The 26,323-nt window shown below is 36.7% G+C and overlaps 1 protein-coding gene across 7 annotated transcripts in view; it reads right to left on the reverse strand.

Annotated features, from left to right (window-relative positions):
• Positions 1-26,323, reverse strand: part of ZFAND6 (zinc finger AN1-type containing 6) — a 76,749-nt gene that overhangs the window by 12,374 nt on the left and 38,052 nt on the right. For 4 of the 7 annotated variants that reach the window (XM_058294761.2, XM_058294762.2, XM_004480674.3 and 1 more), the window contains 3 exons: positions 4,815-4,985; positions 3,385-3,493; positions 286-386 (listed from right to left, as the gene is read on the reverse strand). In XM_058294761.2, the coding sequence (XP_058150744.1) occupies positions 286-386; positions 3,385-3,493; positions 4,815-4,968 (364 nt within the window). In that variant the 5' untranslated portion in view covers positions 4,969-4,985. Of the gene's footprint in view, positions 1-285; positions 387-3,384; positions 3,494-4,814; positions 4,986-6,705; positions 6,765-11,880; positions 12,004-21,570; positions 23,121-26,323 lie in introns of those variants that run through there. The other 3 variants (XM_058294763.2, XM_058294765.2, XM_058294764.2) reach the window with 3 other exon arrangements.

A 26,323-nucleotide genomic window follows, 5' to 3' on the forward strand; every position in this document is an offset into this window, starting at 1 on the left:
ATAACAATACTACCTGTTCATTTAATTGTATTTCTCAAACGAAATAAACTTTGAATTTTCTGTGTTTGATGCTAATGATATAATTACATATGAGTAGGAAATGGCTCTCAACATTTTAGTCAAATACTTGAGGATATAAAATATTCGGTTCATAAAGAAAATAAATATAAAAATATGTATTTTAGGCAGACTTTTTTTTTATATGTGTGCCTAGTATATAGTGCCTGGCCTGTAATACTGAAATGTTGAATAAATGACAAAATACACGGTAGTTCATATACACACCTTGCAGATCTTCTGTTTCAGGTACTGCTTTGTCCACAGATGTACTGTCCACTTGGGAAGATGCTACAGATTCTGATAAAAGTGACTGATTTGATACAGGGCTAGACAAGCAAAAATACGTAGATTTTAAAAGATGATCTCCACATATGAATATTAAAGTGATAATGTATAATAAGAATTCAACATAAGTAATCATTAAGGTAAGAATTACATAGAGATACTTTTTTTTTATAACATAACTGAAGAGTTCTGAAACTCAAGACCAATTTGGGTTAGAAGCTTACTACTTCAGAAGCAAAGCAAGAGTGTGTATCTTTTGTGTACTTTAAGAACTTCACTGAATAAAAACTAGCATGATAAAGACATGATTAAGAAAACCCTAATACAAAAGTTGTAAATGATATACGGTAGAGCAGAACTGAGCATTTCCTATCATGAATTGGAAAAATGAAGCCTATAGTCGAAACTTAACATTTTGTTCCTCAGAGTAGAATAAAAATGAAACAAATAATAGTTCAGTATTTTCAGGCTTCTAAATAATTACTTCACAATTAAAAAGAAATAATACACAAACAAATATCGGTATGAAACTAAAGTATTAGTGAGAACCCATGACAAGACTGTATTTTTATTTTTAATTTCCCTCCCCGCCTTGCAACTTGCTTGTTTGTCTGCTTTCTGTGTCCATTCACTGTGCACTCTTCTGTGTTTTTTACTTGTCTCCCTTTTTGTTGCACCACCTTGCTGAGTCAGCGCTCCATGGCACTTGTGGGCTGGGTGGCTCTCCACAGGGTGAGGGTGAGCCTGCCTTCACAAGGAGTCCCTGGGACGTGAACTCAGGGCCTCCCATATGGTAGACGGGAGCCCAACTGATTGAGCCACAGCCTCTTCCCAAGACTGTAATTTTTAATACAAAGTACTAACATTTCCAGAATAAGACTAGAAGTTGGAGAACTAACTTAATTGCTTCAAAAGGTCTTTGGGGGTGGGGCATGATATACGATGCAGAATAAAGGAAAAAGAATATATGTTCTTCTGCTGGTTGAACTCTGGATCTCAGAGGAGTTGCTGCCAATACCTACTCTTTAGTTCCTCAAACACCCCGGACAACTAACAAATAGATGATGATGGGGGAAGTGAATGTGGCTCAAGCAGTTGGGCACCTGCCTAGCACACGGGAGATCCCAGGTTCGGTTCCCAGTGCCTCCTAAAGATGATGAGCAAGACAGCAAGCTGACGCAACAGGCTAGTGCAGTGAGCTGACGCAATAAGATAACACAACTAGAGACATAACAAGCAGGGAGCGGATGTGGCACAAGCAATTGGGCACCTCCCTCCCACATGGGAGGTCCTGGGTCTAGTTCCCAGTTCCTCCTAAAAAAGAAGACAAGCAGACACAGAGCTCACACAACAGACAGACACAGAGAGCAGACAGAGAGCGCAAACAATAATGGGGGACAGGGGGAGAAAGAAATCAAAATCTAAAAAAAAAAAAAAAAAAAAAGGGATGATGATGGATAATGGACACCTCCTACCCCACAAAAAACAAAAAGTATCTATCTACAACTGCAAGGAAAACAGTTCCTTCCATTTGCCCCATAAAATCTAAGCCCCTCTGAATCTGAAGCAGAGCAGGCACTATCATCCCCAAAAGCCTCAAAACTGAGGAATGAATATAAGGGGGAAAAGCAACCAAAGACCAAAGTAGACTTATTTGTTTTGTAGTAATGAAAGAACCTGCAACACTGACATAAAGACAGTGGTTACCAGAGGTTCTGAGGGGAGGCTGAGGGAAGAACAGGTAGAACACAGGGCATTTTTAGGGCACTGGAATTGTTCTACATGGTATTGCAACAGTTGATACAAGTCACACATTTTGTCAAAAATCTAGAGAACTGTACAGTGCAAAATATAAACCAAAATGTAAACTATAGACCTTGTCTAGTAGCAGTGCTTCAGTACAGGTTCAATTTTAACAACTGTATTATAGTAATGTGTTATTAATAGGGGAAAATGTCGAAGGGGAGGATCAGTTATATGGGAATACCTTATATTTCCGATGTAACATCTCTGACCTAAAACTTCTCTTAAAGTGTATTTTTAAAAAAATTTTAAAACCCTTAAAAATATGTATGTTGTTTATCATCACTTCATCACTTAAAAAAAAAAAGAATAAAGGAAAAGATGTGAGAAAAGGAAATCTGAGGCTTAAAAGACTATCTTGGGGGAAATGGATGTGGCTCAACCAATTGGGCTGCCATCTACCATATAGGAGGTCCAGGGTTCGATGCCGAAGGCCTCCTGGTGAGGGCAAGCTGGCCCACGTGGTGAGTTGGCCCACACGGGAATGCGGCCCCATGCAGAAGAGCCATCCTGTGTGGGAATGCCGCTCCGCGCAGGAGTGCCGGCCCACGCAGAGAGCTGGCACAGCAAGATGACACAACAAGAGAAACAGAGGAGAGAAAATAAGAAGACACAGCATAAGAGGGGAGCTGAGGTGGTGCAAGAGAGTAACTGCCTCTCTGCCACTCCCAAAGTTCCCAGAGCTGCCTAATGAGAATACAAGCAGACACAGATGAACACACAGCAGATGGACACAGGGAGCAGACAACGGGGGGAAAAATAAAAAATTAAATCTTAAAAAAAACTATCCAGGAAGTGGGTGTGGCTCAAGCAGTTGAGTGCCTGCCTCCCACATGGTAGGTCCCAGATTCGGTTCCCAGTGCCTCCTGAAAAAACCAAAACAAACAACAAGCAAAATAAATGGGGAAGGAGGAAAAAAAAAAAACCCAACTCAGGGGAGCTGATGTGGCTCAGTGGATGAGCACCAGCTTCCCACACATGAGAGATCCCAGGTTCGATCCCCAGTTTCCAGTACATACATATGTACATACATATACATGTACTATTAAAAATAAAAAAGTATCTGTTCCCCAATGGAAAAAAAATAAAAATGCATTTTCTAACTAGTAAATACTAATCAAGAGATAATTTTAGGCCAGTTAATCCTAAATTTTCGTTAAGAGAATAGACCAAATATGGAACATAATCTCTGTTTTTCAATAGCTTTCCAATTACAATTCAGAGACTACAGCTTACCTTGGCTGCATAGATGAAGATGTAGAGTCTAATGCTGACTGAACTTCTGGGACACTGCCATCTGTGCACTGAACTGGTAAAGACTCAGACAGACTACTGACAGAAGTTGCTGGAAGAGTATCACATTTCGTATTAATGATTCTCTACTGTGGAAGTCTAAGACCTTATCTAAAAAAAAATCAAGATCAATCCTCCACAAAATATAGTATACAGATTCTATTTTACTATATATGGTTGGTTCATTATTTTAAACTTTTTCCAATATGTTGCCAATGAAAAATAATAATTGTTTTAACCAAGAAGGAAACCACATACAAATTGTATAGTTTATAAACTAAACTCTACTTCTCTATAAGTATCACCTAAACCCAAATCCTTTAATTCACAAACACCTTCTGAATATGATTGCATAAGTGAGATACTGAAAATAATAAAAGAGAAGTTGAGTAAGGCAGACATAGATTCAAAATTTTAAATCTGTGCTCAGCATATAAGCTGTACTTTCCTGTACTGCAAAGGTAGAAATTCAGACAACGATTTACCTAAAAAACTATTTATATTCATTTGATCTTAGCTTTAAGAAAACTGGATAAGTTTCAATTAAATGGTTCTAGTTTTTTATTTGAACATGAATCAATTTTAAGAAATACCCCATACACATTTTTTAATGAACAGACTGCAGTTCCTTTAACCACAAAAATCTACACACTTATAGGTATTACCCTACAGGAGAACAATCCTTGATGAATACTTTTGACACTTTCCTTTTGCAAAGTTTTTACTCAGAATCTTCATAATCCTCCTTACACAAGTACTGAAACAAAAAGGACACCTCAATTCCAGAAGTATACCTTGGCTCAAAAAAACACATAAAGAACCATGTGATCTGAGGTTAAACATGCCTGACATATCAGTCAGTCCATCAGATATCTCCTTCCAAATGAAGTAAGGCTTTCTCTAAAGTCAGCTATGGCTACCTATAACCCACTCTATCCTTTTTCAACTACCCTGGTTGCTGAAGTCATCCCAAATAAAAGAATCAAGGTCCTCTTACAGCCCTAAATCCCTTACCTTTCTTACTTTTCAAGACAGCTGTATATACTCGAGATTTGCTTCTATTTTAATAAGGTGATAGAGTTCTGCAGCATATCAACTAAGAAAAGGCAATGGGAAGGATTTATAGCAATTCTTTTTAAATGAGTAAGAGTACTCTCTTATTCCTGTGTCCCTACCACTGATAATCATAATGTGTAATGAGATGATAAAAATGTTGTGTGGAAGTATAATGTGGGAGCAGAAAAAGGTATTCAGATGCAATGGGTTTTAAAAGAATAAAAATAAGTAACAAAACAAACACAAAAAAGAAGCAATGGGTCACCCAAGTGTATTTCAATTAATGAAAATCACTGTGTTTTAACAGAATTACTTACCAGGTGGGCTTATTCTACCATTACTACTATTCTGTCTTTGAAGATGTTCTTTATAGCATACTGAACACATGCCATTTGTACGAGGGTTTCCATAAAATCCGCAGCCAGTGGAACAAAGCATAGGCACTTGGCTGTGATTAGTTTCTTGAGCCATGTTCCTCTGTTACACACCTGAAATGTACAAAGAATTAGCAAAGAAACTGGACACAAAACTGTAATCGTGCATTATCCAAATCTGCTTTATATAGTAAAGGAAAAGTTCCACATAGACTCCTCCCCAAACCACTCAATATAGCTGTCCCAAGACCTCAGACTAAGGTTAAGAAAGAAAAAAAAATAAACATCAAATGGATACAAGATCAACTTTCACCTCCAACCCACTCTGCACTTTACTGGCTCAGAAAGTATAAAGCACTCCCAGAGAAAGCTATCTGTTTTGAAGACTCCTCATAACCACAATGTTTTGGAGAACTCTTAGAATCTAGGTCAGTTTGAACTCCCGTAGTATTGAGAAATATGCATAAGTTTTTCTATACATTATACTATTTAATTTCTAAACATGTAAACTTTTGCTCCAAGTTCAAATTTTAACTTACGTAACTTATTCTTTTTTAAAAAGCATTTAACAATTTCAGTATTATTAAATGGTGGAGATATGTGGAATTGGATACAATGCTGGTGAAATGAAAAATGGGTTCAACTTTTTTGGGAAGCAACTTAGCAATTCACCTCAAAAGCCTTCTGAAAGATTTTCCTCTAAAACAAGCATTCTCTTTTAAAGGAATAATCAGAAAAAGAACAAAGGAATAACATAAAAGGATGTGCTTCACAGCATATTTATAATATTGATAAGTTTAAAATAATCTGTATGTCCAACATTAGGAGAATGGATTTTTTAAAATGGATTGTAAATATTTACAAAAATTATGTAGTCATTAAAAATATTTTAGAATTTTTTTTTGATGGAGGAAATGCTAAGAAAAGGTTTACATTTTTATAGAAAATGTAAACACAAAATGCTATCATAATTAGACAACAATAAAAAAAGACAAGAACATAATCAATGTTGACAAAGCTAATGGTGATTTTTTTTCCCTAATTTTTACCTTTTCTGTACTTTTAATTAAATTCTCTAAAAAGATACTGCTTGCCTAGTATGATAACCTTTTTTCTGCTTATAGTTTATCCTTTTAAAATTTTTTTGGCAATATATAAATATATATATATATAATTCAAGATAAATGGGTATATTTAAAGATAAAACTTTAAGAGTCCAGAGGTGTCAAGTCAACCAGTCAAGTGATGCCGAGAATGAGGACCTGTCTGGGAACCACATGAAGGCACTCATCAATTACAGCAGATGGGAGAACCCTATGTGCCATTTCTCCCATAAAGCAAATGGTTCTTTGGCATGAACAACATGACAGAAGGTAATAAAAGGCTCTCTTTCCTATGAAAATAAAAACCTCCTCCTAAATGAAGGTTATTCCAAAATGGGTGTACATGACAAGATAATGAGAAGCTGCTTCTCTTTCCTATTAAAAAAAAACACCAAACTTCCTAAATAAAGTTATTCCAAAATGGGTGTCTTGTGTACTTACAGATGAATCTGTGCTCAAAGACCATAAAGAACAAGACTAACCAAAAGAGAAAAATGTTTTAATGGTTAGCCACTTAAATTTCATTGGCTTGATAAATACATTCACAGTATACCTTTACTGTTTATGGGGGTAGAAAGAAATTAAGCAAATTTCAGAAATAAGAGCAATAATGTACTTGACTAGATTATAAAACAAAGCAGCAGGCTTAGTATTTGCCTTTAAAAAGATATTTCCCAAAACTGTTGAGGATCTTTAGACAGTTAGCCTAGGAATACAATTTGGGATTTTACCATGATGGCAAGTTGTTTCAGAATCCAATCTTTGACGCCCTGCTTTATATCCTACTCCAGATGCCTCCCTTTCCTGCAGTCCTGTAAATATACATATCAAATAAAAAAATAACCATATGGGACAGAAGCTAATGTCAAATACGTTGTTGATTTGGTCATTTATATGTTTGTGAGTGATAAAGGTCTTTAGTTTTCTTTCTTTATATTGTCTTTGATTTTGGTATCAGTGTAACTGCCCAAGGTCACATAGCTAAGTAAGTGATGGAACTGGAATTCATCCAGGTAGTCTGGCTCCAAAATACACTCTAAATCAGCGGTTCTCAAAGTATAGTCCATGGATTCTCAGGCAGGTCTCCAATCAATTTTCATAATAATACAACTAATTATTTGCTTTTTCACCATGCTGTCATTTGTACTGGTGGTGCAAAAAGAAAGTGTGGGTTAAACTGCTTGAGCCTGATCAAGGAGCTAAATCAAGACAGCAGCACCAAATTGTGCTACCAGCGCTGTATTCTATAATCATCAGCTCCCATAGTAAAAGTTAATAATTTTATTACATCTGGATCTTGATACGCATTTTGTTACTATTTCTGTGTGTCAAACTGGGGAGCATGCATAAAGCACTCCTGCTGCATCCAGATGTATGACGAATGCCTGAAGAAAAAACACTTGTGCAACTGTTTGAGTTGAGATAAACTAGTTACTTTCTTTCATGGAACATCTTTTTTTACTTTAAAGATTAACTGACAAACTTTGGTTCTTCAGACGTGGGTATATAGCAGATATTTTCTCAAAAATGAACCAAGGGAGCCTGTTAAGGAAAACAGCTCATAGTATTCATTGCCAAGGATAAAAAATTCAAGCATTCAAGTGAAAAAAAGCTTGGCAAGCTTCTTCTCCACACAGAGTTTCTGATGAGATCAGGGGTAGTATCAATGAATGTGATTAAGTGAGAATATAGCAACATTTGGAAAATCTTCATAAGACACTGAACCAATAATTTCCCAAATATTATGGCAAAAAAGTACTCATAAGCAAAGATCCATTCAATGTGAAAGACAGACCTGTGGATTTTAAGGTAACAGAGGACAAAAGTTTTTTTATATTGTTTCAGATTCCAGCATGCAACTTAAATTACTAATTGTCAAGTTTTGGTGTAGTCTCAAAAAAGAACATCCTCTATTATCTGAAAAGGTATTAAAATAATCCTCCTCCTTTCCCCAAATACACATCTGTATGATGCTAGATTTTCTTTATAACCTTGTAACAGATTGACTGCAGATGGAGATATGGAATCTTGCTGTTTTCTACTAAGCCAGACCTTAAAGCAGGGATTCCTCTTAACAAGGGGTCTGTGAGCTTGAATTGAATTAAAAAAAAAAAAAAAAACATTATTCTTGAGGGGACATGTTGGTGTGGGTGTGATATATTCATTAAATAATAAACAGTACAGTGTGGACTTAGTAAGAGGTCCATGGTTTCACCTGACTGGCAAAGGGGTCTGGGGAACAAAAAAGGTGAAGAACCCATGCCTTAAAGAGATTTGCAAAAATGTGCAACACCACAACATTTCTCATTGAATTATTTTTGTTATTTATAGGTGAATGGCTATTTTTCATGAATTATTTTTAAATGAATTAATAAATATCCAATTTTCTCTCAGCTCTAAATCTAATATTGCTAGATATAACTCACACAAACAAAATCCTTTCAGGTACTTAATTTTTAAGAGCATAAAAGTCTTGAGTCCAAAAAGTTTGAAAATCCACTCCTTTGTAAGCCATGCATTCTTTTTTTTTTTTTAAGGAGGTACTGGGGGATTGAATCCAAGATCCTTGCCCATGGGAAGCAGGCACTCAACCACCGAGCTACAGCCACTCCCCTCCTTGAATTCTTAATGTAGGTGCTACCACCCTCAAGGGGGCAAACACTCATTCTTGGGGGGAGGGAGGGTACGGATGGAATGGGACATTTACTTCTTATACATAAAACACATACACACAAACAGTAAATAGATATATAGTCTATATCTTTAGAATTAAAATTTTATAGAGATGGGACTAATTAGGAAAAATGTCTGATGATGCTCCTTAAGGGGGCAATAATGAAAAAAAGACTGAAAAACACTGGTCTAAAACAGCAACACCAACTACACTATGCTGCCTATCAATGACATTAAAAAGATATGTAGTAAGAATTAAAGCAACAAACATCCAGAAAAGATAAATATCCTATTTCTGTAAACACTTAAGAAAATGTATGCAGGTATATCATAATAATACCTGCTTTACAGCAAGGTTAAAATTTAAAACCATGTAACACTAGCAATTTCCCAAAGCTAAACATTCATTTGCTAAGCAGTTGCAAATGGACAGTAAGTCATGTGTTTTCTTTTAAAAAAAAAAAAAAAAAATCTATCATCTCTGGTAGGCAGATAAAAAGCAGAGGATCACAGATTACTTAAAAAACAAAACAGGGAAACGGACTTTGGCCCAGTGGTTAGGGCGTCCGTCTACCATATGGGAGGTCCGTGGTTCAAACCCCGGCCTCCTTGACCCGTGTGGAGCTGGCCATGTGCAGTGCTGATGAGCGCAAGGAGTGCCGTGCCACGCAAGGGTGTCCCCCGCGTGGGGGAGCCCCACGCGCAAGGAGTGCGCCCGTGAGGAGAGCCGCCCAGCGAGAAAAGAAAGAGCAGCCTGCCCAGGAATGGCGCCGCCCCCGCGTGGGGGAGCCCCACGCGCAAGGAGTGCACCCGTGAGGAGAGCCGCCCAGCGCGAAAAGAAAGAGCAGCCTGCCCAGGAATGGCGCCGCCCACACTTCCCGTGCCGCTGACGACAACAGAAACGGACAAAGAAACAAGACGCAGCAAACAGACACCAAGAACAGACAAACGGGGGGGGGGGGGGGGGGATTAAATAAATAAATAAATCTTTAAAAAAACAAAAAAAAATAATACAACTAAAACTTTATTATTAATCTTTAAGGTTGCAAAACGTACCTTACATGAAGATTCAGAAAGACCAAAAAGCATAAAAGGATATATTAGTTTATTTGAACATGTCTTGGGCATGGATGGGGTAGCTATGTAGAAACAGGATTAAGGATACATCAGTCTGGCATTCAAAACTCAGGGAGGAAATGAGGTAAGGGAAGAGAATGAGAAGGCAGAACAACTCCTTAATTGCCGTACTGTGTGATTAAAAATTCAATATACAATCCAAAGAGTCAAAGAGTGAGGCTACTCAATTAGACATAGAACAATTGATTAGCTCCATACACTATCAAACATGAGTTCTGACTCTAAAAAACACAACCATTAAACCCCTTCTTAGCACCCCCAAAACACTCAAGTTACTGAGAGCTTACATGATACAGGAACTGTTTTTATTATGTTTTCACTGTTTTATTCAATTTCTCTCATTTAATCCTCTCAATAACCATTATGTTGGTGATATCCCTATTATTATAATAAGGAAACTGATGCTCAAAGAAACTTAATAACTTGCCCAAGGTCACATATCTAGTAAGTGGCAAAGTATCAGTACCTTTTTCTTCATCTAAAAAATGAAGAGAATGACTGTCAAAAGTCTACTCTATCCCTATAAACCTGCAATTTTTGGCCAGTCATTAATACTTATTCTTTTCTTTAAAAGATAACCTAAATTTCATTCAGCTTTAAGAAATTATGCAGCTTTAATTAGCTGTAACCAAGCTCTTAAGAAAATCTGTTTTTCTAAGTCTTTTTACTCAAGAAATGCTTGTAAGAATAAGAAAATATTCAAGATCAAATACTTTAAAACTGCAAAGAAAATTACCAATTATTTTTCATTTTGAAATGTCTCATGCTCTTTTCCATTCTAATTCAGGCTCTCATTATTTCACACCTGGGTTATTTTAACATAGTTTTTTTGTTGTTGTTGTTTTTACTGACCCTTCTCCCAATTTTTATTTAAATTCCCCTAGAACACCCAGTTCACCATATTACTTCTATTTTAGTTATTGTATAATAACTTCCCCAGAGAGGAATACCCAACCTAGCATTCATCTCTATATAATTTATCCCACAACCAACTGAATTTCCCTGGGGAATGCTGTGTGAAAAGAGAGTAGGCTTTGGATGAGACCGACATCAGTCTGAATTAGAGCCTTGCCATTTTATTACTTGTTACTAACCTTCTCTAAGCCTCTTCTCCCTAAGAGAGGTAATATCTTTCATCTAACCTGATTAAAAAAGATAACGCATATAGAAGCATTAGCCCCAGCTGTTTGAAACAAATCATACTAAGTCCTGGAAACAAGTTTCTTGCTCATATTGCGCCTTCTTTAGAGTACATAGCTGTCCACCTCTGTTCTCTGCCTATAACAATCACATCTATTTCAGGAATTAGTTTAAATTCTACTTTTTCGGAACGCCATTCTGCCTACTCTATATAAGAGCTCTGTACAAAGCTGGTTATATCACCTTTTGGGGGCACTTAATCTTATCATTACTTAAGTACTTCATGATACATAACATTTCCCCAGTTTCTTCTTCCAATAGCCAGTGTGGCTATATTTTATTGAAAAAGTTCTTTTCATTATTTTTAGAAGGATCCATGTCAGCTAAAAATGGCTGTTTACAGTTGAAAAGGGTTCAGGAAAACAGAATGATTAAAAGTGTTTCATACTACATTTGAGATCAGAAAAAAATACACACAACATGTTGAGTTAAATAAGAGTGCACACTAAACTTTGAATTAGTACTGCAGGCACAATGTGATAACACACGTCGTGATTTATTTTTTAATCACTGAAAATATAACCTTCCAGAATTGGCTAATTCCCTGACCTCTCTTTGAAACTGTACAAAATGGAGATAACCAGAAGTGAGCAAAGTAGAATTTCTAGTATATCCTACTACATATATATATATTTTTAAAATTACAATTATCAGAAGACTACTACCCAACCTGGCATAGGTGTTTGTGATTAGCATTTGCTCACAGTATACAGTAATTTCCCAGAGTTCTGAGCATCTGGATCTACCAAGATGTCATATGGACAATAAAAATACATCTGGGGGGGAGGGGAAGGGGGCAAGAACCTTAGCAAAGATAGCCAAAAATTCCAGTTAAGATTATAAAGCAGATCAGAAAACATGACTTGATATAGAACACTTGGGAGGATGTTACTCACTCTGATCAAATTATAGGGACTCTGGATTAGGGCTCCTATTGTACTAGGATGCTTTGTAGTTCTTTCTCTGTATACCAGTCCCCAGTTCCCTATGTCAGGCTGTCTTTCCTGCTGTTGCTTTGGCTGAAAGACAAAAAGGTGTGAATCTGGCTAACATGAAGATATCTTTGGGAACACCACATATTTTTTCCCAGCCAATAATTAAATCATCACTTCCAATACATTAAACTATATATAAAAAAATGAGATGCTGAAGTTAATTTTAGTAAATATAAACTTCACTTTCCCAAGTTACTGCTATAAAAGGAAAGTTTGCATTGACTGGTATGATAAATCTCACAAAAAGAAGCCACTGTGTTGTTTACAGCTGAAGAAGACAAGAAGAAAAACTCTGGCATTCCTATCTTAATCGCTCTTATTTACTGCATTCTGACCAGCAACATTTAAATCAGGGGCTGGCGAAATTTTTTGTAAATGGTCACACAGTAAATATTTCAGGCTTCACAGACCACATAGCCTCTGTTGCAACTATTCGACTTTGCAGTTGTGGTGCAAAAGCATCCATAAACAATATGTGTAAGAATGAGCATGGCTGTGTTCCAATAAAACTATTATTTATGGTCACTAAAATCTGAATTTCACGTTACAGAAAGTTATTCTTTTGATTTTTTCCCCCCAACCACTTAAAAATGTAGTGGGACTCAAGTATAGGTACTATTAACTCTGGGGTTCCCTAAAATCAAATGTAAAATTTTAAGTATTATTTCCTCATGCTAGGCCTTCTGTATCTTAGTTAAGTAATACTTATTAACCAATAAGGGGAAAGGTTTAGAAAAGGCAACATGTCATCCAAATCTACATTCCCCAGATGTGGTTTACACAGAGAGTTGGAGTGATGATGTAAGCCATGGCAGTAATGCTCTTGGTACAAGCCCACTCTACTTACCACACTGTTTCCTACTCACCAAGGCTAGATATATTTGTGCTGTCTTAATAATTATGAAATCATTCAATAATTGTACTGAAGGATACCTGTATTCCTGAAACCGGTGGTTTCTGTCTGCCTAGCATGTTTTCCTTCCTAGATCTTTCAGGCAACAGAATCTGTCTTTCATAAGCCAAAGCCATTTATTTCATTTGGTTTATGCAGGTCTGACCTCTGCTCCCCAGCACCAGTCCTTTCTGCCTCTGGGATGGACATATGATATAAGCCTGGCATGTGACTCAAGCTGAGTAGATCAGGCCCCAACCCTGAATTCCTATGGCTCTACTGGGACCACCAGTTGTAAAGACAATACAATGTAAGCATAGTGCTGCTGGTGGCCATCTCTGCCACAATGCAGAAAGAAAAGTCTGCCTGATAATTGAAACAAGGCAAGCAAAGCCAAAATGGGGAGGGATGAACACCTGCACCCACTTGGCTGACGTCAACTCCACCCCCTACATTTCACTTAAAGGAGACAAATTCTGTTTTTGCTTTAATTTGATTTCAGTTTCTGTTACTTGCAAGTCAAAATCCATGAGAATACGTGAATCAAGTACTAAATATTGCTCTTCTAAAATTCTCAAACCCAAGAGAATAATCAAGCATATAAAAATGGAATATACTTTTTTAGGTCAAGAGATATCCTGGAGAAACCAACTTTCACTCATTTTCTTTTTAATATGTAAAACGTATCTAAGTCTTAAGTGTAAAGTTTGATGAATTTTCACAAATTGAACACAACTGTGTAACTAAAACTCAGATCAAGAAACACCATCAGAATCCCAAAAGCCCCTCAAGCCCTTTTCCAGTTACTATCCCCTCTCCACAAGTATTATGGTGACTTCTCATACCCTAGATTAGTTTTGTCTTTCTTGAACTTTTATAAATGGAATTATACAGTGAGTACACATTTTGCACCTGCTTCCTCTCAACATGTGTGAGGTTCATCCATGCTGTTGTGTCTAACTGTATAGTTCATTCATCCACTCTGCTAAATATGTATTTTAACTGACACATATAAGTTTCTGGTGGGTATAGACCTAAGAGTGGAAATGCTGGGTCATAAGGTATGTGTATTTTCATCTTTAGTAAATAATGCCGAGCAATTCTCCAGCGTGATTAGACAAATTTACACACCCCAGCAATGAATGAGTGTTTTAGTTACTCCACATCTCACCAATACTTAGTATTCTCTATTGTAGTCCAAATCCTTGAAACCTGTAAATATTATCTTTTATGGCAAAGAGTGGATATTACCTTATAAGGCGAAAGAGGTGATTAAGTTAAGGATCTTAAGAGGGGCTTCTAGAACAGGCAGAAACAGCCTGGAAAAAAAAAAATCTCCTAGGTTTTAGGACACCGGGGGAAGGCTGGACACTGGCCAGAAGACAGAGGGACAAAGGAAAAGAATTGCAAGGACAAAACGAGTTAGAAGCAGCAGCTGCATCCTCCCCCAGTCGATAGACACTTATGAATTCTGGGACCTTGGCGGCTACAAAGGGGGCCTCAGGAAAGGGGAAAGAGAGGGATACAGCCTAAGGATGACTCAGCTTTTGAACCACAAATTTGGTCTGCTGAGTCTCACAAGCCCTTCCAGGCTGGGGTGAGGCTGCGTCATCGTTTGCCTTGGAAGCTTGCACAGGACTAAAGAGATCCAACCCTCTCAACTCCCTCTTTACTGACCAGGACTGGTTATTGAGGAGGCAGGGAGCAAGGGAAGGGGCTGTCAGCAAAGGTTAGAGAACTGCCTCTGAGAAAGTTTGAATTATGAGGTGCTTAACCTCCAGGCAGGATCCTCTATCGCACTGATCTGGACTGCTTGGTGTTGCAATGAACACACTCCATCCAGGCTTTGAACAAAGGAAGCTGCCAATGAGTGTCATCTGCTAGCAGACCATGGAAGTGCACGTGAGGAAAAAGTAAACAAGAGTCTTAGGCTTTTTTCAGCCTTTACAGCCTCCCACGCCATAGCCCTTGGAAGTGGGACTGTAACCCATTACTGGGTCCAGGGCCCAGATGTGAGAAACTAACAAGGATAATACTGAAGACCCAGAACAGGCTGGACCAAAAAACAAAAAAACCCAGCAATAACACAGCCTTCTGCCACTGAATTCCTATAAAAGAGAGAGAAATTGAGCATGTGAGTAAACTCGCCATCCTAACCAGACATCAGTAAAAAATCAGTAAAATTAGTAAAAAGTTAAAAGACATACTAAAAAAAAATGAAAGAAATGGCCCAAGAAAAGGAATATATGAAAGCCCCATAAGAGACATAGGATTTGAGATAATTAATTGAGGCACACACAAATTTCCAAAATCAAATTAATGAGGGGAAAGACAATATGGCTAAAGAGATAAAGGACATCATGCAGACAAGCAAGCACAAAGAAGAATTTGGTGAAAACCTGAACAGAAAAGTAACAGAGTTCATGAGAATGAAAGACATGACAGATGAGATCAAAAACATATTAGAGGCATACACCAGGAGATTCGAAATGATAGAAGAAAGAATAAGTGATACTGAAGACAGAACAGCTGAAAACTGAAGAAGAAAAAAAAAGAAAAAATTGAGCAGGTACTCAGGGAGTTGAATGATAAAATGAAATGCATAAAATACATGTCTTGGAAGTTCTAGATGGAGAAGAGAAGGGAAAAGGGACAGTAAGTGTACCTGACGAAATAATGACTGAAAATTTCCCAACTCTCATTAAAAAATGAACTAACAGGAATTGGTGTAGCCCAGTGGTTGAGTGCTGGCTTCCCATGTATGTGGTCCCGAGTTCAATCCCCAGCCCCAGTATCACCAAAAAAAATATTAAAAAAAAGAACTTACATGTCCAAAAAGCACGGCATACCCCAATCAGAATAAAGCCAAAGAGACCTACACTCCAAGACACATACTACTCAGAATGTCGAATGTCAAAGATAAAGAGAAAATTCTGAGAGCAGCAAGGGAGAAGCAAACCATCACATAAAAGGGACACCCAGTAAGACTTAACGTGGATTTCTCATCAGAAGCTATGGAGGCAAAAAGACAGTGGTATGACACAATTAGGATACTAAAGAGAAAAACTGCCAGCTGAAAATTCTTTATCCAGCAAAACTCTCCTTCAAATATGAAGGTGATTTAAAACATTCAATAACAGAGTTCATTAAAAAACAAAAACAAAAAAACCCCTACCATTGCAGTAAATATTAAAGGTTTACTTACAACCTCAAAGAAAAAGACAGGAGAAAGAGGCTTGGAGGAGAGTATAGAAGGCAAGAATAACATGAAGGAGAACCAAAAGAGTAAAAAGACAAATGAAAATATGACATATGAAAACCAAAAAATAAAATGGTGGAAGTAAATAATGCATTTACAGTAATAACATTAAACTCCCCAATGAAAATATACAGGCTGACAGAATGGATAAAAACAAAACAAAACATGAATTATCCATATGCTGCCTATAAGAAATTCACCTTAGACCCGGATAAAAACAGGCTAGCAGTTAAAGGTTGGAAAAAGATACTTCGCACAAACAGTAACCAAAAAGAGCAAGAGTAGCTATACTAATATTGACAAAACAGACTTTAAAAGCAAAAATGTTATAAGAGACACAGAAGGCCATTATATATTAATAAAAGAGACAATCGGAAGAAATAACAGTCATGAATATCTATGCATCTAATGAGGATGCCCCAAAACATGAGGCCAACTCTAGCAAAACTGAAGGGGAAAATAGACATCTCTATAATAACATTTGGGAGACTTCAACCCACCACTCACATCATTAGAGAGAACAACTAGACAAAAGAGCAACAAAGAAAGAGTGCTTGAACAATATGATAAAGGAGCTAGACCAAACAGACATATAGAGAACTTGCAGCCAACTCAGAGGGCTATACATTCTTCTCAAGTGCCCATGGATCTTTCTCCAGAATAGACAACATGTTAGGGAACAGTGCAGCTCTCAATAAATATAAAAAGACTGCAATTATACAAAGCAACTTCTCAAATCATAATGGAATGAAACTGGAAATCAATAATAGACAAGAAAGAGATGAATTCACATGTGTGAAGAATGAACAACACACTCCTAAATAATCTGTGGGCCAAAGAAGAAATTGTAAAAAAATGAGTAGGTATCTTGAGACAAAATAAAATAAGAGCACAACTTATCAAAACTTATGGGATACAATGAAGGTAGTTCTGAGAGGGAAATTTATAGCCCTGAATGCCTATATTATAAAAGACGACAAAACTAAAATCAAAATTCTAACCGAAGTGGCGAAACTAGGAAAACAAAAAACAAAAAAACAGCAAACCATTCCCAAAGCAAGCAGAAGGAAAGAAGTAATAGATTGGAGAAGAAATGAATGAAATTGAGGGGAAAAAAGAAAATCAATAAAACCAAAAGCTAGTTCTTTGAGAAGATCAATAAAATTGACAAACCCTTGGACTAACAAAGATAAAAAAGAGACAAGATGCAAATAAATAAAATCAGAAATGAAAGGGGCAAAGTACAACTGACCCCACAGAAATAAACAGGATGATAAGAGGATATTATGAGAAACTGTATGTCAACAAACTAGACAACCTAATGAAATAGACAAATTCCTAGAAATATACGAACCACCTACACTGATGCTACAAGAAATATAAGAACTTGAACCAATCACAATTGAAGAAGTTGAAGCAATCATCAAAAATCTCCCAACAAAAAAAAAAAATCCAGGGCCAGATGACTTCAAAGGTGAATTCTACCAAGCATTTTAAGAATTAGCACCAATCCTGTTTAAACTCTTCCAAAAAACTGAAGAGGAGGGAAAATTACCCAACACATTTACCAAAGCCAGATGAAGATACAAGAAAAGAAAATTACAGACCAATCTCTAATGAACACAGATGCAAAAAAAAACTTCTCAACAAAATACTTGCAAACAGAACTGAACAGTATAACAAAAGAATTATAGACCACAACCGAGTGGAATTTTTTCCTCGTATGCAAAGGTGGTTCAACATAAGGAAATCAAGTAACGTAATACACCACATTAACAAATTGAAGGAATAAAAACCCACATGATCACCTTGATCGATGCAGAAAAGGCATTAGACAAAATCCAGCAGCCTTTCTTGACAAAAACACTTTGACAGATAATAATAGAAGGAAAATTCCTCAATATGATAAATGGCATATATGGAAAACCCACAGCCAACATCAAAGATTTCCCTCTAAAAGCAGGAACAAGACAAGGATTCCCACTGTCACCACTGTTATTCAACATGGTGCTAGAAATTCTAGCCAAAGCAATCAGACAAGAAAAAAAAAAAGGAATCCAAACAGGAAAAGAGGAAATAGAACTCTATTTGTGGATGACATGATCCTATATTTAGAAAATTCTGAAATATCTATGACAAAAGCTACTTGACCTAATAAATGAGTTCAGCAAAGTGGCAGGATACATGAACAATTCACAAAAATCACTAATATCTCTATATACTAGTAATGAACAATCTGAGGAGTAAATTAGGAAAAAAAATACATTTACAATAGAAACAAAAAGACTCAAATACCTAGGAATCAATTTAACTGAATATATACAGGACCTATATTCAGAAAGCTACAAAATAATGCTAAAAGAAATTAAAGAAGACCAAAACAAATGGTAAGACATTCCATGTTCATGGATTGGAAGACCAAATATTGTGACGATGTCAATCCTACCCAAACTGATGTAGATGGAATGCAATCCCAATCAATTTTCCAACAGCCTACTTTACAAAAATAGAAAAGTCAATTACCAAATTCATTTGGAAGGGAAAGTGCATCTGAACAGCCAACTGCACTCTAAAAAAGAAGAGCAATATGGGAGGACTTTCACTGCCTGACCTTGAAACATGTTATAAAGCTACAGTGGTCAAAACAGCACAGTACTGGCATAAAGAAAGAAATATCAATCAGTGGAATAGAACTGAGAGTCCAAAAATAAAACCTTTATCTCGTGGACAACTGTTTTTTGACAATCCTACCAAGTCCATGTTAACAGGACAAAACAGTTTCTTCAACAAATGGTGCTGGGAGAACTGGATATCCAAACCCAAAAGAATTAAAGTGGACCCCCTGCCTTACTCCCTATATAAGAATCAACTCAAAATGGATCACGTATCTGTGATTTTCAAATATTTTTTCCCATTGAGTTGGCTGCCTTTTCATCTTTTTGACAAAGTTCTTTGAGGTGCAAAAAAAATTTTTTTTGAGGAGGACCCATATATCTGTTTTTCCTTTTTTCTTCTTTTTTAAGATTTATTTATTCCCCCCCACACCCACACCCATTTTTCCTTTTGTTGCTTGTGCTGCTTTGGCTGTAAGATCCAAGAAACCACCTACCACAAGATCTTTATAAGATATTTCCCTATATTTTATTTTAGTAGTTTCATGGTCCTGGCTTTTATATTTAGGTTTTTGATCCATTTTGAGTTGATTCTTATATAGGGAGTAAGGCTCACTGTGATTATACTAAAAAAGCCATTGATTATACACTTTGGGTAGAGTGTATGATGTGAATATAACTCAATGAAACTGGTTAAAAAATAAATGTGCAAGGATAGTTAGAAATGGCAGGTATGTATGGGATGGGAAGCTTAGAGAAGTTGAGAGGTGAAGAATTTTGTTTTTTTAAAATTATTGGAATGAAAATGCCATAATAATGATTCAAGTGATGCATGCACAGCCATGTGATTATACCAAATACCACTGATTGTACCCTTTGGATGAATTTTATACATATCAATAAATTTGATTTATTTTTAAAAAAAGAGAGGAAAAGGGAATTTGAAACAGACACACAGAGAAGATGATGTGACAAAGACAAAACTCTGAGCAAGGTGATCCCAAGCCAAGGAATGCCTGCAGCCACCAGAGGCTGGAAGAGGCAAGGACAGGTTCACCCCATGGGCTCTGTACCCCTGCCAACACCTCCATATCGGACTTCTGGCCTCCAGAACTGTATCTTGGATTGTTTGTCTTATACTTATTACGTATTCCACTCTGTGGCTTATCTTTTTCATTTAGTGGTGTTTTGAGACCAAAATTGATCTTAATCTAAATTTTGTTCAATTTATAAATTTTCCTTTATAGTTAGTGCTTTTTTATGCTATTTAATATTTGCCTACTCCAAGGTCATGAAAATATTCTATATTTTTCTTCTCTATTTTATTATTTTATCTTTCATATTTAGACCTGTAATACATCTGGTGGTGATGTTTCTGTATGGAATGAAGGAAAGGTTATGGTTCATATTTTTTCTCCATATATTTAATTAACCTAAACCCATTTAATGAAAAAAACAAAACAAAACGCATCCTTTTCTCACCACACTGCAGTCTCACCTTAGTTCATAAATCAAGTGACTATCTATCTATCTACCTATCTATGGTGCTTTTTTCTTTTTTTACTAGACTCTCAATTATGTTCTAGTGGGTCATTTGTCTATACTGTTTTAAATTATCATAGTTTACTAACAGGTTTGGATATCTGGTATCAGTATTCTTTCAAGAATGCCTTGGGTATTTGGTATTCTCAGCTCTCTGCATTTCCATACAAATTTTAGATTCGGTTGGTCAGTTTCTATTTTAAAAACCTTATAGGAGGGAGTGGATGTTATCTCAAGTGGTTGAGCACATAGCTTCCCATGTATGCAGTCCTGAGTTCAATCCCCAGTACACCCTAAAAACAAACACACAAACAAAAAAAAACACTCGCTGGGGAGCAGATGTAGCTGAGTGGTTGAGCACCTGCTTCCCATGTATGAGGTTTTGGGTTCAATCTCCAGACTTCCTAAAAAACAAACAAACAAATTTAGAGGATTTTGATTTGAACTGTGATGAATCTATGGATGTACAAACACAATCTATCCCTCAATGTATTTAAAGTTTTTTAAAAGTCCCTAAAATGTTTTGTAGGATTCAGAGGAGAGGACTTGCAAATTTTTTTTAGATCTATTCCTGGTAATTTGAGTTGTTTAAAATCTACTGTAAATGTTATCTCTTTTGTTGCTGAATCACAGCCAACCTCCAACGTGACCCTAGAGTTTCCCACTTCCTGGTGCCCTAGTGTAATCCTCTCCCATATTGTATCCATGTTGATTTAAGTGATCAACAGAACACCCCAGAAGAGATGGTACTTCCAAGTCCAGGTCATGAAAGACATTGTGGCTTCTGCCGTGCTCTCTATTGGATTACTCTCTCTGGGGAAAGCTGGCTACCATGTCATAAGGAGAGTCCATGTGGTGAGGAACTGAGGCCTCTGGCCAACAGCTATATAAATGAACCTGGAAGCAGATCTTCCAGCCCTGGTCAAGGCTTTGCATGACTGCAGCCTTAGTTGAACATATGGACTACAACAACCTCATGAAAGACTGTGAGCCAAAATCACCCAGGCCCAGCTAAGCCTCTTCTATGTTCCTGACCCACAGAAATTGAGTGACTAATAAATGTTTTAAGCCACCAAGTTTTGGGGTAATATGTTAGGCATCAATTGATAATACTGTTGCTGTTATTAAGAAAAATAATTTTAAAAATAATTTTATCTAGGAGACCTGATAAATTCACCTATTGGTTAAAATAGTTTGTCTGCATACTTGGACTGCATACTTGTCTGTAAATAATTATACTTAGTTCTTCTTTTCTAATACTCATGTCTTTTTTCTCTTTTACTTGCCTTACTGTACTGGCAGGGACCTCCAGAAAAGTGATGACAGAAGTGATGATAGTGGGCTTCCTTTTCTCATTCCTGATCTCAGAGGGAGTGTTCCACATTTCACCATGTAGTTTTCTATCAGAGATATTTCTTATCAGATTAAAGAAATTCCTTTCTACTCCTAGTTTACTAAGTTTTCATCATAAAGGGATGTTAAATTTTCTCCTTTTTTCTCTTCATGTGGTGCGTTACAATGACTTTTTTTTTTTTTTCACACTGATTTAATTTTGAATGTTAAATTATCCTTCTATTTCTGCAACAAACCCAATCTGGTCATGCTATATTATATTTTTCATGTATCAAGGGGTTATCATGAGGTTTCACTGTCTTTTTGTCCTGAACCCACTCCACCAAGCTTTTACTCTCACTGTTCCACTGAAACTGGCCTCCTGAAGTTCACCAATGACCTCCAGATTATTAAATACAAGGTCATTTCTCAGTCATTTAACTTGACTTCGTATTAGCATTCGCTGAAGCTCTTTATGCTCTCCTTTAAAATGCTTTAATCACTTGTTTCCATAAACTACTTTCTCCTGGTCTTATTCCCACCTTTCTGAATGCTGTTTTTTCTTCTGGTTCTTTCCCATATTCAGAACTTCATTGGAATGCCACTGGTCTCAGTCCAAGAATCTCTTCTCCCTTCTATCCATACTCACTCCTAGATGATCACATCCAGTCTTACGACTTGCAGTACGATCTCTGTCAATGACTATGAGATTCATCTCCAGTCTGGACTTTTCCCCTTAATTCCAGATTAATATATCCAATCATTGACTCAAAATGTTCCAGTTAAATGTCTATCAAACATCTCAAATTCCTGACAAAACCTTCTCCACCAGCAGTCTTTCCCAGTTAATGATAACGCCATCCTCTCTGCTGTGCAGGCCAACATAATGGAGTTGTTCATAGCTCCTCTCAAAACTATCAGCAATTTCTATCAGTTCTACATTCAAAACATTAAGAATCTGACTAGTTCTCACCACCCTACTGCTACATCTTGGTCCAAGAACATCATTTCTCTCTGATAAACTGCTTTCTAACTTGTCTCCTTGCTTCTCTTCTTTCCCTCCTACAGTCTATTCTCAATATAGCAGTCAGTGGTCCTGTTAAAATCTAAGCCAATTACAGTGCTCACTTTCTCAAAATCCTCGAATGGCTTCCCAATTCACAAAGAATTAAAAGTCAAACTTCTTATCATGACCTTCCTAAAGATTCATCATAATCTTTCCTTCCATCCCTTCACCTGTTACTTGACACTCTCTCCTACTTCTCTCCACATCACACCCACTAAACTCCCTCACCTTTTTCAGGTCTTTGCTGAAATGTTTTCTTACTACCCTATTTAAAAATGCTCCCATCATCCTTTATTACCCTTTCCAATTTCTTCCAATGTTTTTATACCAATCTTAATTTACTATTTAATTGTTCTTATTTTGTCTCCTTGCTTCTAAAATGTTACTTCCACAAAGGCAGCGAGTTTGCCTAGTCTGTTCACTAATGCTTAAAATAATGCTTGGCAAATGACAGGCATTCAATATTTGTTGAACAAACAAAATGAAAGAAATTGCCCTGCTACCTTGCCAGCATGCCACCATGAGAAGCAAAGCACTTACCCCAGAGCAAGAAACTGAACAGGTACTTTTTAAAAAAACTGAATTTACTGTTTGAGGAGAGATCTAGGTCTATCAGCAGGGTCCACTATATACAGTTTAGTGCACTAAACAAAGATTCCCCTGACCTCATGTTCCAAACTTTTGGGCCTCTTTTCCCAATTTAGTCCACTCAGAGAGAGGTTCATTTAGCAATTCATCTCAGTTAGCCTACCAAACAAGGCAAATTTATGAGTAAATTAAGATGTAGGTAATTTTATGTTCTTAAACTGACATACCTCCTGATCATATACCTTAAAAGAATTAAACATAGTTTCCCTCTGCACAAAATCATCCAATATTCTCTTTTGAAAAGGAGGAAAAATACTCAAATTTTTCCATTGGTTTCCACATTATTGGCATTTGCTAACTTTTCTTCTCAATTTAAACTAAGATAGATATATGTAAGATCCATATACATATGCCTTCTTTGTATTCCCTCCTCTTTGACCTTAAAAAGCTTATATTTCAACCATGTAGACTTTATGGTTCACCTATCGACCCACCATCCCCAAAGGAATCTCTTTCCCCACTTAGGATAAATCTCCAATTTTAGTTTTCAGTATTTGTAAATGAATGAGTCTTCCTATTTTTTTCAGTTTAATATTGTCATTCTCTAAATTTAACTCTTCTGTTTCCTTGTAACTTTGTACAACACTTTCCATACAAGTAACTGGCTTTAATATTTAACTTTACTTAATATTTATGTAGTGCTTTATGTCAAAGCACTGTTCTAAGCACTTTATAAATATCAACTCCTTTGAGTCTCATAATAAACCTATGAAGTAGGTACTATATCACCATCCTCATTTCACGTATGAGGAAACTGAAGTATGGAGAGGATAAATAAATCAGCTAGTAAGAGATGGAGCTGGGATTCAACCAGGACAGTCTGGCTCCAGAATCCATACTCTAAATCAGAGATTCCCAAACCATGATCTGTGGATCCCAGCAGCTCCTGAGATTCCCTTCAGGAGGTCATAACTATTTTCATAATAAGAACTTATTTACCTTTATCAATGTGCTGACATTTGCACTAACAAAGTAAAAGCAATGAGGGTATAACAGCTGAAGCCTTAGCACGAATCAAGACAGTGGCACCAAAGTGTATTAGTAGTCATTATATTCGTCCTTGCCAAGTTCTCAACACAGTAAAACAAACAAGCAAACTCCGCGCCCCCCACCCCCCAAAAAATCAAGCCAGCTGTTTCAATTTAGGAAATTCTTGAAAATCATTAATTTTACTAAATACTGACCCTGAATACACTTCACTGTATTATTACTCTTTGTCCTACTGTATGATACTGGCACTCCAGAGTAAAGCCCTCCTCATTCTAGTTTCCCATCCCTGTACCCCAAATTGTAGTCTACCTTGGACAAAATCTGGCCACACAGCTCCTAATCAGCTCCCCATTTCAAGGGAAAGGCCTACTGAGAAAACAGATACCTACACAAACTCAGAGGAAAACAACTGCCAGCTACTTATAATAAATATCATCCTTCAAGCTGAAATATAAACAATGAACAAACAATTAGGACAGAAACCTGTAACATAAAAGAGAAAGACCAAATTAAACACTGAAACATTTATTTAGTTTTTTCAGGGCTATATTTCCAGGACTCTAGATTAAGAGTTGCCAAAGGTTTTCTTTAAAGGACCAGGTAGTAAATATTTTAGGCCTTGTGGGTCGTAAGATTTCTGTAGCAACTACTCAACTCTGTCTTGGTAGGGCAAAAGCAGCCATAAACAACATGTAAATGAAGGAGCTTCAACCACATTCCAAAAAAACATCTTTTGTTTCTAAAAAGAAGCAGCCAAGAATAATTGGCCAATGAGCCACAGTTTGCTAGGCATATAGAAGGACTCAAATATAAGATAGATGAATAAATTATTTAAAAACTTTTAGTTAGATATTATCAAAACTCCATAAATCAGTTGTTAACTTGTCATAGCTTTCGTTCAAAGATGCCTTGATACACTTACTGTGGTGCCTATCACTCTGCTAGGTACTGTAAGAAAAAGAAGTTTATGATGCACAATTATGCTCTTAAGGACTGATGCAGGCACAAGGACAGGAATATTAATAACTGATTTTCATGTATCTGCACAGACAGTACATTTAACTCCATAATTACAATAATCTTTGTCACACACACCCCAAAAAAGCCAAGAAGCACCAAAAACACAAAGTTATGGAATGTCTATTCTACTGCCACAGACATAGGAAAAAATATGATGCTCAAGATGTTCCAGAAATTGATTTCTCTCTTATTTAAAATGTAATACCTTGGGGAGAGGCTTGGCGAATGCATCATAAAAAGAGGCACTATATATAAATGACTGTAAAACAACCATTACAAACACAGGCCGACTTGACCTGTAGGATGGCATAGTGAAAAGAACAATGGACTGGCTTAGTCTTTAAACTGATTCTGCTTCTGCCACTTCCAACTGAGGAATGGTCAGCCTCAGGTTCTTATATGAAAAGGCAGGAATGAGACCACCTGTCCTATTTAATTTACATGATTTGGGGGAGGATCAAATGGGACAGTGATTATGAAATCCCTTTGCAACCCATAAACAGCAATATAAAAGTTCAGTTCAGAATTAGGTAGCTTATTTAAGTAAAGCATCTGTGACTAATCATGGAATGGAGAGTTACAAAATGTCAAGTATTTAATAGGAGTTACAGTCATAGGTTTTGTATCTATGCTAAGGAGTCTGAATTTAATCCTGTAGGCAGTGGGAATCCCATCACCCTAGAATGGGAAGAAGCTTTAAGAAATGCTCTTCACTGAACACTTCACTGCTATACATACACACACATACACACACACACACACACAAACCCTCCTGTTTCATTTTGAAAAGGATTAAGCAACTTTAGAAATACATGCATGACAACATTAAAAGTAAGCAACAGGATGAATCCAAGGGACAATGGTAGAAAAAGTAAGGAACATTGTCAACAAACAAAACACATACCTATAAGGGTTGACATATTTGCTATATAGAAGCCATCCATTTGACTCTACTCTTCCTAGTATCTATTGCAAAGAAGGAA

This window comes from Dasypus novemcinctus, chromosome 3 (assembly GCF_030445035.2).
Source record: "Dasypus novemcinctus isolate mDasNov1 chromosome 3, mDasNov1.1.hap2, whole genome shotgun sequence".
Lineage (NCBI taxonomy): Eukaryota > Metazoa > Chordata > Mammalia > Cingulata > Dasypodidae > Dasypus > Dasypus novemcinctus.